Genomic DNA, 16943 nt, shown 5'->3' with positions numbered 1-16943 from the left:
CGTAGCGTAGCCGTAGACGACTCGTAGGACTTCATGATCTGCAGGAGACGTTAACAACTTCGTGCCGTGTTTACATGGCAAGAAGTGGCGAACCTCAACATCACCGGCAGATTGTTCCACGCGGAGGAGCGTGGAATGCAGCGTGTCCAGTGAGCCCAACCGTTGCTTCAGCAGCGCCTCCAGTTGCTTCTGGCACGTAAGTGGCTGAGCGCGATCTCCTTCCTCTTCTGCCGGAGTGCTGTCGTGATCTGCTCTGCCCGTCTGAGACGCAGGCACCGACGTCAGAAACAGGGAGAGGTTTGAAGCTGAAGACTCAACTGGCTGATCTTCGACTGTATGCTATCGACCTGAGCCTGCAGTTTGTCTACCGCGGCCTTCAGTTCCAGCACACCAGCATCGACGGCGGTGATCTCAGCTTGCTCAGCTAAGTCGGGCTCGATGAACTTGATGACCTAGAGCGTATTGTCAGTCGCGCTGGCCACTTCGAGAATAGTGTTGAACGCACCCCTCCTTGCGTGACTAGACTTTTCTTGTCACGCTCAAGGTACCTCAGCAGAACACGGATATCCAGCTCTGACAAGACGACGCCGTCCAGTGCATGTTCCTCAAATTCTCTCCGGAAGCTCTCCGCGTTGTACAATGAATCGGCCAGAGACAGGCACCCTTGCTTCGCTGCCTGAGTAGAACGTTGTCGGCGGCCCTCTCGAGTAAGCTCAGCAAGACGTAGTCGCCTTTCACTCTCTTCCACTGCTCGCTATAGCTGATGTTGCCGAGTGCACCATCGTCGGAACTCACGACGTTAAGTTGCTTTCAGCGCCCACCATAGCGGCTTGCCCACGACGTAGGAGGCTATGCGGTATGGCAGCCAGCCAGGGTCATAGATAGATTTCGTCGAATTGAGGAAGTCGGAAAGAGGAAAGTACGTTCTACTCGTGCAGAGCTCGGCCTACGCTAGCACATCAATGATGAGCGACGTCATACGGGCTAGATGTTGATGACATACTACGACTGTAGGCAGACCCAAAGGCTTTCCAACACCCTCATACCGAAAGTTATCCGCTAACGTAGACCCGCTAGCACGTAGGACGAGTCGGTCGGGGTGCGTGGACTTGGAGTCCGACTCTGCCAGCCAACCCTTCAGCACGATGACCTCTAGCGTTCGCCGCCACCACTCGATATTTGAGGCATAAGACGTGGGATTTGATTGTTTCTGGCGGGAGAAGTCGGAGTATAACGTCTTCAGGCGAGATGCTGATGATGAGGCATATGTTGGTAGGCTAGACAATTGCGATGGAGGGATCATGAATGGTCGTCGAGCCGTCAGAGAGCCTGAGTGCAACTGGCCGCGCACTGGCACTGCGGCGCACATGCTCAAAGCCACATGCGCGTAGATCCGATCGTGTGCGGACTCGGAAGCAGCCGCGCCCGCGCCTCCGCCTCGTCTTGGAGTCGACTTCTCGACCATGGCTTTCAAGAACACTCAATCAGGACGTAGCATATCACCAAGATCCATTCTGCGAGGGCGATAATACAGTAAGGAGCGTGGCATACATTCCGATAACGAGACAGCAAAAGTAACGACAGTGCTAACGAGCTACAAGTTAACAGGGATAGCGCGGTGACGGGAATATGTACAACGAGAACAATACTGGAAAACAGGACTACAACGAGAGTGAGGTTTTACAAAGCGTGACATGATACATGCAGCGACAGGCCCATTGCAGAGCACGACAAAGATCCTTTCTTCGACGGAACCAACTAGAAAAGCGAGAGCAACGGACCGTAACAGACGACTATGCACGAGAGCGATGGGCAAATAACGGTGATGAGAAAATAACGGCGATGAGCAAATAACGTTGACGAGCAAATAACGGCGACGAGATCGGTGAGTAACATTGATGCAAAGCTGAGACAACTTCTTTAACGGCGACGGGATGACCCCGAAGACTTGCGAGGGGTTGAGATTACTGGAGCGTATGGCGGCGGGTGGATCACTGCGCCTTCGGGGTCGACGAAGAGGAGGTTAGCCGGAATTGGCACGGCCGGCGTACAACGCCTGGCTGCCATTTGTCGTGCCTTCTCCGCGCGAGCAGCATCCTCCGCGGCCCTTTCAGCATCAGCCTGAACCCCCTCGCGCGACCTCGCGAGTGGAGCCTGGGAGCTACTGACGCTCGAGCTCGAAGGAGAGCTCGTATATGTACTCTCCGGAGGCGAGGGCTGGGAAGAAGCAGACTTCGGCACCAGTTCTTTGTGCGGTCCCTGGCCAAGGTACATGGCAGGGCCCGGGCGTGTCTTCGAGTACTGGCGTTTCTCTTTTGGGGGACGCTGAGCAGGCTCGGTATAGACTGGCGGACCCTCGTAACGAGGCGGCATGTTCTTCACGGCCTGAACTGCTCTCGCGAGCGGATTGTCCTTGTGTCCTTCGGTGGTGTCTGGCTCCTGTGGGTAGTAGTTGGCGGAGGCCTGCCCATAGTAGCTGGTGATGTTAACAGTGCTCGGGCCATACGAATGCGTGACCTTGGACGGGTCGAAGGGGCCAGCCACGCCATGATCGTAGGTGTCAGCGCCGGACTCGTAGGAATTGTCGGCGCTCGAGGGGTACGAACCCAGAGCATCGTTCTCGTACGTCCCAGAGGTGCTGGGATACGTGAGATAGACGTTCGGATCTGCGTCGTAGGAGTAGGCGGCGCTTTGGTCCCCGTCGTAGAAGTACGGAGCGTTGACATCCGCGGCACCGGTGTCGAAGGACGGGGCGGCACCGATGGTGAAGGGCTCGATAGTGCTGAAGTCATAAGACTCGGTGGTGTCAAGATCGTACGAGTTGGGGACACCGGAATCCTGCGAACCGGCATTGCTGAGGTCGTAGTAACTGACCGCGCCGGACGAATAGGTGCTGGCGGTCCTTGCGGCACCAGCGCTATGCGCAGTGGCAGAGGTGTTCAAGGCGCTCTCTACTTGGGCCTGCGGAGCACTGACGCTCCTTGTGGCGGTAGCGTCACGTATGACTGCTCTTCTCGTTGCGGTAGTTGGCGGTGCGCCCAGGCCGATTTCCTGTGCTTTAGGGGGGCCATGACTCGACACGATCGGGTGAGGAAGGGGTACCGGGCTCGTCGACGTCCAATTCTTCGGGGGTGCCTGCGGGAAAGTAGACTTCGGCCGAGGCGGCTCTCCAAGGGACACGCTCTACAAGATCAACGCAGGGTCAATAACAGTGGCACAAGACCGTGACGAGCACACGCACACGATTGGACACTGGTCGACTCGGAGGCCTCACACTTGGTGCACGCCTAGGAGACGAGGGTCCGGAAATGGCTGAGAGGGCGGGGGTAGGAGGCGGGGACGATTCGGTTGGACTAGGAGGGACGGACTCAACATCCTGCGAGTCGTCATCGGGCTCGGGCGACGGCGAACTCTCCCCTGCGTGCAGGCTAGTATGGATGCTGTCTGACTCCGACATGATCCCCTGCGCGATGAGGAAATCTGTAGCGGGAACGCGAACATCAGCGGAAAACGAGGTCGAGATGCTACGAAGACGACGTACTGCGCGTCCGGTAACGGAAGATGAACGTCGCATAGGTGCCCGGGTCTTTCTTGTCCCATGGCTTGACCTGCCACGTCGTGGGCATCTGAACGTGGCCCATCTCCTCGCCACCGTAGCTAGGATAGGGTCAGCCAAAATAAGCTTGCATTGTAGGCCACATACCCTATCCCGACCGGATCTTCCGCGCCTACTGAGCGCTGACCGCCGAGTGGTGGCCTCGGCACGATTGGTGCATTCTTGCTGTGCTTGCCGACAATGGCCACACGCTTAATCTTGACGACGATTGTACCCAACTCCTTAGGGTCGGTGTCCGTCGGAACGGCCCCAATATAGACTATGTACAGGTCGGCATGCGTACAATAGAAGTGGGATTTACTCACGCTCCGGGACCCTCTGGAACATGAAGGGCCTCACCGTGGTGAGACCCACTCGGATGTTCGAACGCTCAGCATGGCCTGTGCCCATAAGGAAGTGTCCGGGAACGGTGTAGCCGTCGAGCTTGATGAAGGTGGCGGTGGGGATGGACCAGCCGTGGTCCTGCCAATGAACAGAGAATTTCTGCAGCACAATTGAGTCCAAGTTGGGACGTAACAATGATCGCCGCTTACTGCTCCTTCTTCGCTTGGGATCCAACACGTCACTCTTCGATTGTGTTGATCGACAGCGATGTCAAACTCGCGGAGCTCGTGTCCAGGGACAGTTATCCACGCTGAATAGCCATCGAGATACATGGTGGTGACAGACAGGGGGGATGTGATGTGCTTTGACTGTGTTCCTGGAGGGTTAAATACGAGGACGGTTGCTATGCTGGCGCTTTTGTTGTATTCTAGGACCAGCGTGATCCGCGTCATGATCAAAGCGTCCTCGCCAAGTGTGGCGGCGTGCACTCACTGCTATACGCCCCAACGGGAAGACCGCCTTCCAGCCGCTCAATAAAACCTCTGTGTCTTGAGTTAGTAGAACTTTACTGTGGCGGAGAGATCAGAGTAGTGCGAGTAAGAGTGAGCGAGCAGTCGCGCGTAGAAGTTGAACACAGGCCACCAAGCCACAGGCGCGTAACAAGTGCAACGCGCCCACGTGACTTTGTGGGTCCACATCTGCGCCCAAAGTAGGAAAGTAGTGAGCGCCCGAAGTAGCGGCTCGGCTCGCAACGAGTCCTTTTTCTGGTTGTCCGTTGTTCCCTTCAAGGACTGGTCTGCAGATCCACGCGTTTCTCCGTGATCCGGCAACGAGGTTGGTACAGCCCCTTGTCTGAAGTTTCTGGGGCTCAGCCCCTATTGCTACGCCCGGAAACACCGGTACATTGCCTGATCGATGAGTTTCTGTAAGGGCTCAGGTCGTCATTGCGTGGAACAGAAAATATGAGGAGTCCTCGCCCTGGAGAGTTGGATGAGGACGTAGTGTTCCTGAACCAATTCGAGGCATCTTTAGTCCGGGTTCATATGGCCAGACCAATCTCCGAGTAAGAGAACCCAACCACTCGATCGGCCGTAGGCTTTATCGATCAACCATATTCCCCGCCGGTGCACTGACGGACCACAAGCTGGCCTGCAGAAGCAGTATCGAAATCACGCTCCCTAGTACGCTAGAACGACTGTCCGCAGCCACGTCGCCGAGAGGCGGATACTTTCAAGTTGATGCTATGCTCAGTCCACCGACTGCGTCCGGTTCATTATGGTAACCCATGGTATCAAACTCAAACCGTCACGTCAACGCCACACTCGAGATTCTCGAAGACGGTGTGTGCTGTTTAGTGGGACTGCGCCACTGCCCGAGGCTGCTGAACCGGCTTGTTCGAGCACTTCGACACATAGGTAAGTGCACATTATATTCAGACTGGCAGATCCGACGAGTTCGCCAGCTCATGTTCTCCATCGCTGTCCATGTGTGTAAGTGGAATAGGGCCGTCTTTGATGAGCCCGTTGCCCGATGACTACAGATTCCGTTTGTAAAGTTATGTGGCGCCGAGTACCACTGAGGCAGTGTCATAACGGTGCTCGCCGTCGCAAGCATACAGATTTCGGTATTCTCGTACACATGCAAGATGGCAGAGCAATCTCTTCATATATTCATTCTACAAGGTAAACATCGCGACTACCACTATACATCGAGCCTTAGCAGACAGCAAGATCTGTCGAAACCACCAGGTGACCGTTCTATCTACATGGCGTATCGCCGCCAGAAGGACCGGCCAAAGAGTGGACCGTGGAGGTTGCTCTGAGGCTGCTGAGAGATGGAGAATCGTCATGGGGGAGACGATCCAACATGTGGTATACCAGCGCCTGTGTAGTTGTTAAAAGATGAGGGGCAAAACGCCGACGTGGCTGATTTATGCGGACGGACTGCTTTAGGGCAGGTTTGGTCAGATCAGACGCCCGGTGACGGGGGCGCCTGCCAGTGTGTCGCGCAGCAAACTCAGACGATGTTGAACACATACACGATCTGGTTGGTCTGCTGATAGTATTCTGGACATGGGCAATGAGCTCGCGCTTCACATGGTGGTCTTCTACTGTAAACCTTGCAGCATTGGTATACCGCCAGAACCTGGGTTCAGACCCCCACATGTGGCGCCGACGGAAGACGTCCGAGGACAAGAATAAGTGCCACCTGCCTGGGACCACTGCCAGTTCCACGACTTCTTGTGAAGTCATTCCAGCGCCAAGAGTGGGAAACTTAGTCAGGAGGGCCTGTGTAAGGTGTCAGTGGAAGAGGCGATGGTCTAAGACCCAGTGCGCCATCTTGCTCATTCGCAGCGGTCACTGGTGCGCCCCTTCTCTCGGGCCATCCCCTGCGGAGGATCCAATCCGATCGAGGCCGAGATAGAGCGTCATGCCGTCCTGGAGGGCCTATATAGTATATAGTCGACGTCGTCCTCAGTATGTCCTTTCTCAGGTCTTTCCTCAGGCGCTTCACCACCAGACCAGTCGTCTCCAATCCGCGTCCCATCATGTCCATCACTCTCAACGACGGCACCAAGATCCCTAGCCTGGGGTTCGGCACTGGCACTGCGCTATACGCGAAGGACGCGGAGGACACAGTCCGCCAGGCCATCCAGACCGGCGTCGTTCACCTCGATGGTGCTCAGATGTACAACAACGAGGAGTCCCTCGGCGCCGGCATCGTCTCCTCGGGGAAGCCTCGCTCGTCGCTCTACATCACGACCAAGCTTAACGTCATCCCCGCTGGCCAGACGGTCCGCGACACACTCGTCGAGTCTCTGAAGAAGCTGCAGACGGAATACGTCGACCTCTTCCTTGTCCACTTCCCGAACAACCACGAAACGCCTCTCCCTGAGATCTGGGCGCAGTTCGAGGAGATCCAAAAGGAGGGCTTGGCGAAGTCGATAGGTGTCTCCAACTTCCGCGTGAAGGATTTCGAGGAGATCCTGCCCACGGCGAAGGTCATCCCGGCGGTGAACCAGGTGAGTGCTAGCGCTGATCCCCAATCCGATCCCGCTGATGCGCTCCACAGATCGAGTACCATCCTTACGTCTACAAGGCCGATCAGCCTGTGATCGAGTTCATGAAGAAGTACAACATCACCCCGACGTCATACGGTGGCTTGACGCCCATCGTGCGTTTCAAGGGTGGTCCAGTCGACCCGGTGCTCAAGTCTGCCGCCGCACGGCTCAGCAAGGAGGCGGGCACGACGGTCACGGAAGGACAGGTCTTGCAGCTCTGGTTGAAAGCGAAGGGCGTCGTCACCATCACGTTCGTGTGATTTTTTTGATTTATGAGTGAGAAGCGTGCTGACTCGGGTGCGCTCGTAGAACGAGTTCGAAAGCGTCCCGTGTCAAGGAGTACCTGGCTGCGGAGGCGCTTCCTGGCCTCACTCCTGAGGAGATCAAGGCTATCGATACGGAGGGCTCGAAGGTTCACCACCGTGTCTTCGTGAGTGTCTTGGTCCGCAGTCATGATGTTCATAGTACGCTCATGCGCAATATAGGCCACGTTCTTCGACTCGTGAAGGATCTACGGAAGGGAAGTATCGCTGAAGATTTGTACGCTAGCTATCATGTATCATCAACGAGTCGAATGATAGATGACATCGCCTCACTGTCCGTTCGCCCGTTTTGTGTGCGAGTTTCTTGACAGCTGTCCTCGTCTATTAGGGCGCACTGTACCGGGAGTCTAGTGGCGTATATCACACATCGCACCCCGCGCGAGTAAGGTCATCACTCGCCAGCGAATGCGTGAACTCAGTAGCAACTGGCTGATACCCTTCTAGTTCGAGGTGGTTGGCCTGTATGATTAAAAGCAGCAACACCTAACAAGTCGTCAAAATTTCGAGCACTCATGACCTTGTCTTTACGTTCACATCGTCATTGCAAGCAGTCACGATGCGTACAACAGTTTAGGAATACAACGTAACGGCTGCCCATCGCGCTACATCCGCTCAGTCGAGCTCATCTATCTCCAAGCCGCGCTCGAACAGCTCGCCGTCCAAGTCGTCCTCTCGGGCGGACCACTCATAGTCGCTCCGGCCCCGATGCCAGTTCCCCGCCCGCATCTTCTTCGGCTTCGGCAGAGGGTTCGGTTTCGGCTTCGGGGATCCCGCCGGCGTGTTTGGCGGAGGCGGAGGGGGCGGAGGGGGACTCCCACGGCTCCGAGCGACAAGGTCGTCGTAGTAGCCGCGCTCGAACAGCTCGCCGTCCAAGTCGTACTCTCGGGCGGACCACTCATAGTCGCTCCGGCCCCGATGCCAGTTCCCCGCCCGCATCTTCTTCGGCTTCGGCAGAGGGTTCGGTTTCGGCTTCGGGGATCCCGCCGGCGTGTTTGGCGGAGGCGGAGGGGGCGGAGGGGGACTCCCACGGCTCCGAGCGACAAGGTCGTCGTAGTAGCCGCGCTCGAACAGCTCGCCGTCCAAGTCGTACTCTCGGGCGGACCACTCATAGTCGCTCCGGCCCCGATGCCAGTTCCCCGCCCGCATCTTCTTCGGCAGAGGCAGAGGCTTCGGTTTCGGCTTTGGGGATCCCGCCGGCGTGTTTGGCGGAGGGGGCGGGGGCGGAGGGGGGCTCCCCCGGCTCCGAGCGACAAGGTCGTCGTAGTAGTAGCCGCGCTCCACGAGTTCGTCTTGAAACTCCCGCTGGAATAGCGAGGCATCCTCAGTCGAGCGACTGTTACCGCACGGTCAGCCGTGGATTAATGTTATAAATGACGAGAGAGGCTCACATGGTGACTGGGCGAGCAAGTGCGGGAGCTGTCGTCGCCGCCAGTAGGATGGCAGAGGCAAGCGCAGAGTAACGCATGGTGTTCTGTATGCAGTACTTGGGGTCGTTACGAAGTTTTCCGTTGGAAGAAACGTGGGTCGTCAAAGAAGAAAGAGCAAGGCTAGACGGTGTGAGAGGTAAATGCAATATTCAAACTGTCACTGTCGCTGGACACTTACTTGCCGGCAACCTACTCGTTGAGCTCAGAAGGAAAGGAGAAGAGGAGCTGAGGAATGCGGTAGACATAGCTCTCCTTTTATACGCTGGGATGCCTGGCCTTGCCACAGACTTGACATCACTGCAGCGACCTGCAGAGATCCTTGTCTGTCGTTGTGGTCAACTCGGACCGTTATGCCTGACGATGGATCGCATTTGGATGATTGTTTAAGCGTACGGATGCTAATTTGCGACGCAGCCTGGGCTCTGGCGCACATGTATACCGTGCCAAGTTGCATGATGAGGCTGTTGCCGAGGGGAGCAGATTTCACAATCAACTGACACCGCTGCTGAGCAAGCCGCAACAGTGATGCAAGACTCAAACGACGTTACCTTAGACTCGGCTGCTATGTTCCTGAGACGAGAGCATTCTAGTGAGTCGCGGTGGCAATCCGATATAATGGGAGAGTGGATCGCAGCCATCGGGTAGCCACCATGGAGTTTTGCTGCGCTGATCTCTGGCGAAGTATGCAGACCACCCCAGATTATTATAAGGATGGCGAGGCACGACGCGGTCTATAGACTCATCCGGGATTTGCGATATGTACATCGTTGAGCCAGTAGCAGCGGGAATTGTTGCTGACTGGCAGAAGAGATCAGGAAGAGATGCTCGAGATTTTCAATCAAGTCAGCGCGACGATCATACGAAGCGGTCTTGATTTCATACTGTAGGGATCGCTGTCATCATCCCACGCCAATGACTGGTAGAGGGTAGACGGACCGATACGGCCGTGGCGGTGATCGAGTGCCCTGGCGCATAAGTTACATACTTGTGGTCCCATCTTGATGGGAACTTGGCAAGACCGACCGCCTGAGTGCACCTTTCTGATGTGGGGCCCATCGTCTGTGAAACAGCTGTGAACTTGGCTGTAACTATCATGTCTGAGTCCTCCGATGAGACATCTTTGCACCCGGACCGGACAGGTGCCGGAGTGGTAGCGCTCGTCTTGCCTCCGAAGTACTACGTCCATCCTCCGCCTCCTCCCTCCCCTCTCCCTGTCCGTGGCTAGAGCCCATTCTACTTGCGCTGTCTCACGATGGCCTCAACAGGGTCCTTCTTCCCTCGTATCGAGTCTGTCTTCTATGCTGTCTTCGACAGCCGCCAGGGTCCCAAAGTCGTCTACCAAGTACCTGAAGGCCTCATATCAATCGGCCCTACGACAGCCCTTGGGACCAATACTCTCGGTCCCCTCACCCCTGCGTCACCGTCGCCAACCCTCGCGGACAGCCCGTCCGTATCGCGCTTCGACTCTCGCCATCTCCTCAGCCCCCAGAAACGTTCTGTCTCGTCTAACCGCTGCCTGTTTCACTTCGATGACATCTCGAAATATGTCATGCCGCCTAGCGCTCTTTGCGGAAGGCTCGTAATCTGTGCGACCAGGGGGCACAGGATCATCGGCTTTCCTGTCGAGCTTCAGGGTGCCTACGACCGCAACTACTTTCGGTATAACCTGTGCTTCGTCTTTGAACGCAATGCGGACTTGAGCTGCTACGAGCCTATTGTTCGTAAAGTCAGTCGAGTTCTGACTGCGTGCGAGGTACGTCTGTCCACCCCGTCGCTGAAGGAGGATAGCAGGGTCACAAACGCGTCCTCATAGCTGGAATCACGCTTCCTTTCTGAACCAGACAGTTCTCCGTCAATTTATGCTGTTCTGGAACAGCTCTACGAGGACCTGAACTCGTACTCAGAGACATCTATACCCCTGGACAAGTTCAACTCCATCGAGTTGAAGATCTTCCCATTTTATCCAAATCCGCCGCAGGTCAAGGACTGGGCGGTTCCTTTGGCTCTGATTGACATTCGAAAGCGAATTGAACCGAATTGGGACTTGACCATGATGAGGGTGAGTGTGTGTTGATCGTCGTGGATGCCATTATGGAAGGACATAAGAGCAGGTCTGTCAATACATCGACGGGACCAATCATGTTAGCCGCATCGCACGACTGGCAGAATGCGACATCGATCTCACTCGGCAGGCCATCGCGCATCTACTGTGCGTCAAGTCTTTGTCGTTTACGTGGCATAGTTACTGAGCGGAGCAATTATGTTAGGTACTACCAGGTAATAATGATGATAGATATCTTCCAATATTCCAACATGTATACTTTGTGCACCACAATTCAGTGGCTCGCAGACGAGACCCATGTAAGGGACGAGTGTGGTCCGTACGCGACAAAGCCAGGTCTGTCGGGATGAACCGCTAAGGCGAACGCTCTAATCAGAATAGGACTGCAGGGCAACGCATAACGGACTGGCCAAAATTACTGCACCTCTACTCACGCCTGAAACCAGGCAAGACGGTATACGAGTGGATGGAAGAGTACGACGTGCAGTCATACAACATTGACGTGCGCCGCTTTACCAGCTTCGGCGTCATCAAGGTCAGCTACTTGATCCCGAGCATCCTTCGCAAGCTAAAGGCATGAGCAGGGCTTCCTTCGCCGAGTGCATCGCTGGCCTGTTCTCCTTCCAGAGACGGACACGCCCCCAGCAGAGCGGATCGGCCTACCCCAGTCCTTCGGCCGCAAACGCGGCAAGAGCTTCACCGTCCAAACATCCCCACCACGTACTGTGCGCGCCGACTCTATCCGAGGAAGACCACAAGCGTCGCTCACGACGGAGGTCGCCCCCGGGGCAACCGGGCTAGCGACAGCACACTCGTCCGCACCGACCACGCCCGTCCCGCATCGCGCCCGCCGCGCGAGCGCAGCGGAGTCCTCGCTCGAGCAGCTCCGCAACCGCGAGACGGCGCCGCGCAAGTCCACCACGCTCGAGCAGCTGTTCAGCCCACGGCTCGCGAATACCGTCCATCGAGCCTGATCACGAGCAATGTCCCGCAGACGCCGCGCCCGCTCACGCGCGAGCCTTCCTCCGCGTCGGGGTCGGGGTCGGGCGACCAGCGTGGACACAGCCCGACGTCGCTGCTGCCGACACATCCCGGTTTGCTGCGCCCGCGCGTGGAACGCTCGCCATCTGCCCCGGCTGTGTCGCAGGTGCACGCGCAGTCTCAGCTGCACACGGTGCCAGCATATCCGAAGGAGCTCTTGCCCCTGCTGGATGGTGAACATCATACCGACGAGTTGTGTGTGCGTTTCGAGGTGGGCTGGCCGGTGTTGAGGCAGTGGTTAGTGATCGCAGGCGGTGGGAAGGGGGATGGGGACTTCGGACAAGTCGCGATAATCTACAGGTAGCGATTGCGTACATGATTTGCATATCCGCTGCCGCATGGCGCGACGAGCCTTCATGGCAAACGCAAGCCGGTACAGAGGACTGAATGTGCGTCTGACACACTGACTCGCCGAGGAAGCGTGAAACCATCTCTGAGACCTGTGATATTCGCCTCTCTATGTTGCCGCGGCGTGTTCTTTCTTGACGAAGCTCGAAACATCCAACAGATGCTATGTCGAAGGGCTTGTCTTATCGGGTTGCATCCATCGCGAAGGCTATGAGAGTGTTCTGTTGGCATTGACGTAACCAACCCCGTAGCATGAGTAGAGCAACTCCGTCGACGCCGGGTCAATCTTCTCCGCCGGCACAATTTTGAAGGTCGTCCCGAACGCCGTCTTCACATCTCTAAGAAATTGGATCGTCCGCGCCGTAGGCTCACCCATCCTGCATCGACCCACATCCTCGCTCCCGAGCACCATGAAAAGCAGGACGAGGATCTGATGGTGGCTGTCTACGCATCCACCCCTCTGGATCTCCTGCAGCAGTGCGCGAGTGGCGAGAAGGGCGATGTCTTCGGGTGCGACGCCAGGCTGGGAGAGCGCTTCGGCGCAATGCATCGCCCCTGTAGTGGTCTCGGAAAGGAGGGAAAGCCCATAGCCGGGAGACTTGCCGCTATCCTCGCCTTTGTAGACGTCGGAGTAGAGGTAGATGTCAGGGATGTAGCGATTCAGCACTGAGCGGGCGGCTTCGATCATGCGGTTAGAGAACTGCGGATTGACGCGTACGGCATGTCTGTTGGACGAGTGTGAGACTACAACATGCGAGCGCAGGGAGAACGATGGCTCACGAAATACCGCGTATCCGCTTAACCTTGCCCCGCTCCACGAGGTCGAGCGTCTTGAGTTGCTTGACACTAGGGCATATGAACTGGACTTCACCGCCACCAAGCGGTGGGCTACCACGTTTCCTGATCTATCAGTACACTTCATTAGACGTTCCCAGTGGTACGAGTATGTGAACATACGCGCAGCTCTAGACCGTCGGACACGCCAAAAAGCTGTAACTGTGGCAATGTGATGGTGCGAATGAGATCTGCCTGGGAAAGAATTAGGTGATGCTACGGAAGTACAACAAAACCAAGACATACAGAGAGGTCGCGGTCATCAGACGTGATGCCTCGTAGCGTGAGTTGCAGAGGTCTCTTCGAGAATGGCGCGAGCATGATCACGGGCTCAAGGAGTATCCGACTGAGCGTGATAAGGGACAATCGTGGGTCACCGGTCCACCTGCTATCACACCCGGCTTCAGCAGGATTGCAGTACCTGTGTAGATGTATAAGTCAAAGCTTGGTTTGACACTCATAAGACGCACCTGTCACGGATATCTCAATAACCGTCCCATTCGTTATGCGTTCCAGCAGCCGGAGCAAGCTAACCTCGTAGTCTGCGAAACATCTATCAATTAACGGTCCTCCGAGTATGTGAGCCTCAGCGCACCTCTTAGACCGGGATTTTTGTCCTCCGAGCGTATGTGGTCAATCTTCACAGCCTTTCCACTCAGAATAGACAGCACCAGGCGATGTCTGAGGTGAAGGTGCCCGCTGAAGTGAAGAACGTTGCCCGCCTGAGCCATGGTTGCGAGTGAGCAGAGGTCGCGGTGGCTGGAAAATAAGGACCGTGCTTTGGACATTCAGCGAGGGTGATCGAGATCTGCATCGGGACGGGCGTCTCACACGTGTCGCGCTTGACGCGTGCACTGTGCCACAGCGCTCACGTCCTCCGCGAACCTCGTCCACCTCATATCCACCCTCTTTGGCTTGCGAGATGGCGACCGCGCAGGTGCTCAGCAATGGGAGCGCGTCAGACTGGGCAGATCGCTACTATCACGTCGACCAGATTCTTGACAGACCCGGACCGCGCACAGATCCCTCTTTCCTCGCGGGCGAAGAGGTGCCTCTTCTTGTTGATCCTGGAAGGATACGTATTCTGACGGATATTTAAATTGAAAGGTGAAGAAATTCCTGCGAGAGACATCCAAGATTCTTGTTATTGGTGCAGGGGGATTGGGGTGCGAGATCCTCGCGAATCTGGCTTTGTCAGGCTTCAAAGACATTCATGTCATCGACATGGACACGATCGACATCAGTAACCTCAACCGACAATTCCTCTTCCGGTACAGCTTCTTTCTTCGGCTCTGTATCGGCTATTGAGTATCTCCTGCTCATAGGTCGAAGGACGTCGGCAAGCCAAAAGCTATCGTTGCAGCAGAGTTCATCATGAATCGTGTGCCGGGAGTCAAGGTCACTCCGTAAGCTTGTCTCTTAAACGAAGTCTTGTTCTCTCAAGTCGCCTCAGATATTTCGGAAAGATACAGGACAAGGACGACGATTACTACATGCAATTCAATCTCGTCATCTGCGGTCTAGACTCCATAGAGGCTCGTCGTTGGATCAACGCGACTCTTGTCAACATGGTCGACCCTGAGGAGCCGGAGAGCTTGAAACCCCTCATTGACGGCGGCACAGAAGGTACGCAAGTATTACCACACAGGGTCCGCTGGAAACGCCTAATTCGTGGGCAAAGGCTTTAAGGGTCAAGCTCGTGTCATTCTTCCGACCGTGACTTCTTGTTACGAGTGCTCCCTTGACATGTTGAACAAGCCGACGCGTTTCCCATCTGTACCATCGCCAACACACCACGTCTACCTGAACACTGCATAGAATGGGCATCCGTCCTTGAGTGGCCACGCGTGTTCAAAGGTAAGTGACCCTGTGTCGCCAATGTAGCCACGGAGGCCCATTAACAACCATCCAGACAAGAAGATGGACACTGATGACCCGGAACATATCGGCTGGCTCTATAATACGGCCCTTGCGCGTGCGAAGGAATTCAAGATGAGGGTGTGACATGGTCACTCACACAGGGTGTCGTCAAGAACATCATCCTGCAATCGCCTCTACAAATGCTATCATCGCAGGTATGTGTTGGTCTACCCGTTCGCCATATGATACTTACTAAGAAATATCATAGCGTCATGTTGTAACGAAGCATTCAAGATTGCTACATCCTCTGCGGCTATCTTAACAACTACTTCATGCTCATCGGAACCGACGGCGTCTACTCCTTCACTTTCGAGCACCAGAAGCGCGATGACTGCCCCGTCTGCGGCGGACAGGCCCTCGACATCACCATCAGCAAGGAACGGACCGTACAGGAGCTGATAGATATGTTGCTCGAAAGACAGGATGTGTAAGTGCATTGTCGTCTCGGTCACATATAAGAACTCAATGGATCTCTACGTCTCACAGCCAGATCAAGAAGCCATCCATGGCAACTTCGACGAAACAGATCTACTTCCAGGCGCCACCGCAGCTCGAGGAACTCACACGTCCGAACCTAGAGAAGAAAGTCTCGGAAATGGTAGGCGAGGGTGACTACATTACGGTCACGGCCAGCACGCTGCCGTTCGACCTGACTCTGAAGATAAAGTACACCTAGATGTTGGTTCGAACCTTGCACTGCTGTGTCAAATAGCTTTGAACGCCAATGTACTCTTTGCTATCGATGTCACTTTACCCTGATACTGCTCGTGAGACGAGGGCTGTATATAAGTTGCGATTCATAGACCATGTTTGAGTCCAATGACGATTCCTAATGCCAATAAACGCAACATGTCGTCATGTTTGAATATTGAGGCTGAAGGCAGCTTCAGGATCGCTTGTCAACGAGCTGGGCTCGGGGATGGTTCGGCCTGAATGCGCTGACTAAGCGAGAGCGCATATCGTTCACCAGAGCAGTCGCCACTTTCATCCTTACACAGGACCCGCCACCGTCTATCCAAGGTTTCTTCGATTGCACCGTTCGTCTCTAGCAGCCATGCCCAAGCTTGACATCAACAAGGCTGGATGGGAGCAAAGTGAATTCCCCATCCTATGTGAGACATGTAAGTGTCGAGCCCCTTGCACCCAGGTGCCAGGCGCTCGTTGGATGTTGACATAGGACGGACTCTAGGTTTGGGGACAATGCCTTCGTGCGGATGGTGCGTCGTGTTCTCCTCGTTGCATAGGCTATGTGTTGACGAGCCGTGTAGTCTAAACAAGAATACGGCCGCTCCTGCGGCACATGCGCACGACCCTTCACGGTCTTCCGCTGGAATCCGGGCTCGGGCATGCGCTTCAAGACGACGGTGATCTGCCAGACCTGCGCGAAGATCAAGAATGTCTGCCAGACATGTCTGCTGGATCTGAATACGGCTTGCCCACGCAAGTGAGGGACACAGCGCTGGGCATCCAGAATGAGGCCCCGACGAGCGAGATCAATAGGGAGTACTATGCGCAAAACCTTGAGGGCAAGGTACGTGGTGCATTTTGGTAGCAGTCGTTTATAGCTTACTGATGGAGCATCAGCTGGATGGGAACAAGTCCTTGCTTGACTCAGGAAAAGCGTCGTCTGCGGGGAAAGATATGTTGAAGCAGCTTGCGCGTACGGACCCTTATTACAAGCGCAATCGCCCACGCATATGTTCGTTCTTTGTGAAAGGGGAGTGTAACCGTGGCTCAGACTGCCCATACAGGCGCGTTTTATGTCGTCCTACTCGCTATTTGCGTTGGTGCTGATCCCGCTTCAGACATGAGATGCCTGTCGACAACGAGCTCTCGAAGCAGAACATCCAAGATCGGTATCATGGTCGCAACGATCCTGTCGCACACAAAATCATGACCCAGCACGCGTCGTCGATGGGTTTGCAACCTCCTGAAGACCAGTCTATCGTATGTATCACACTGGTTGCTTGTGCTCTCGGTGTCACTG

General features: G+C 55.6%; 2 protein-coding genes across 2 annotated transcripts; both read right to left on the bottom strand.

The window, feature by feature from the left end:
• Nucleotides 1–238: 238 nt before the first annotated feature.
• On the bottom strand, nt 239–1465 carry B0H18DRAFT_1111075 (uncharacterized protein; the record flags this gene model as incomplete). The annotated part of the gene is made up of 6 exons (XM_048032773.1): nt 239–452; nt 506–573; nt 663–790; nt 822–946; nt 1004–1277; nt 1368–1465. The coding sequence occupies 6 exons, from the start codon at nt 1463–1465 to the stop codon at nt 282–284; spliced, it is 864 nt and encodes a 287-aa protein (XP_047884525.1). The 3' UTR covers nt 239–281.
• On the bottom strand, nt 1457–4730 carry B0H18DRAFT_1070843 (uncharacterized protein). The gene is made up of 7 exons (XM_048031205.1): nt 4433–4730; nt 4150–4367; nt 3922–4099; nt 3704–3875; nt 3542–3657; nt 3242–3480; nt 1457–3183 (listed from the first exon to the last, which is right to left on the bottom strand). Exons 2-7 carry the CDS (start codon nt 4270–4272, stop codon nt 1921–1923), a joined length of 2091 nt encoding a protein of 696 aa, XP_047884524.1. The 5' UTR covers nt 4273–4367; nt 4433–4730; the 3' UTR covers nt 1457–1920.
• Between the last annotated feature and the right edge of the window lie 12213 nt (nt 4731–16943).

The sequence above is a fragment of the Fomitopsis serialis genome, assembly GCF_022376445.1.
Source record: "Fomitopsis serialis strain Sig1Antser10 chromosome Unknown B0H18scaffold_490, whole genome shotgun sequence".
Classification (NCBI taxonomy): Eukaryota; Fungi; Basidiomycota; class Agaricomycetes; order Polyporales; family Fomitopsidaceae; genus Fomitopsis; species Fomitopsis serialis.
This window is presented reverse-complemented; position numbering and strand designations above follow the sequence as displayed.

Bases quoted from the DNA above. Each gene is read 5' to 3' on its own strand.
- B0H18DRAFT_1070843 (XM_048031205.1), bottom strand. From the start codon at position 4,272: ATGTATCTCGATGGCTATTCAGCGTGGATAACTGTCCCTGGACACGAG. The intron at 4,100-4,149 runs GTAAGCGGCGAT...ATTGTGCTGCAG, and splicing joins TCCCAAGCGAAGAAGGAGCA to AAATTCTCTGTTCATTGGCA. The intron at 3,184-3,241 runs GTGCGTGTGCTC...TTGATCTTGTAG, and splicing joins GTCGACCAGTGTCCAATCGT to AGCGTGTCCCTTGGAGAGCC.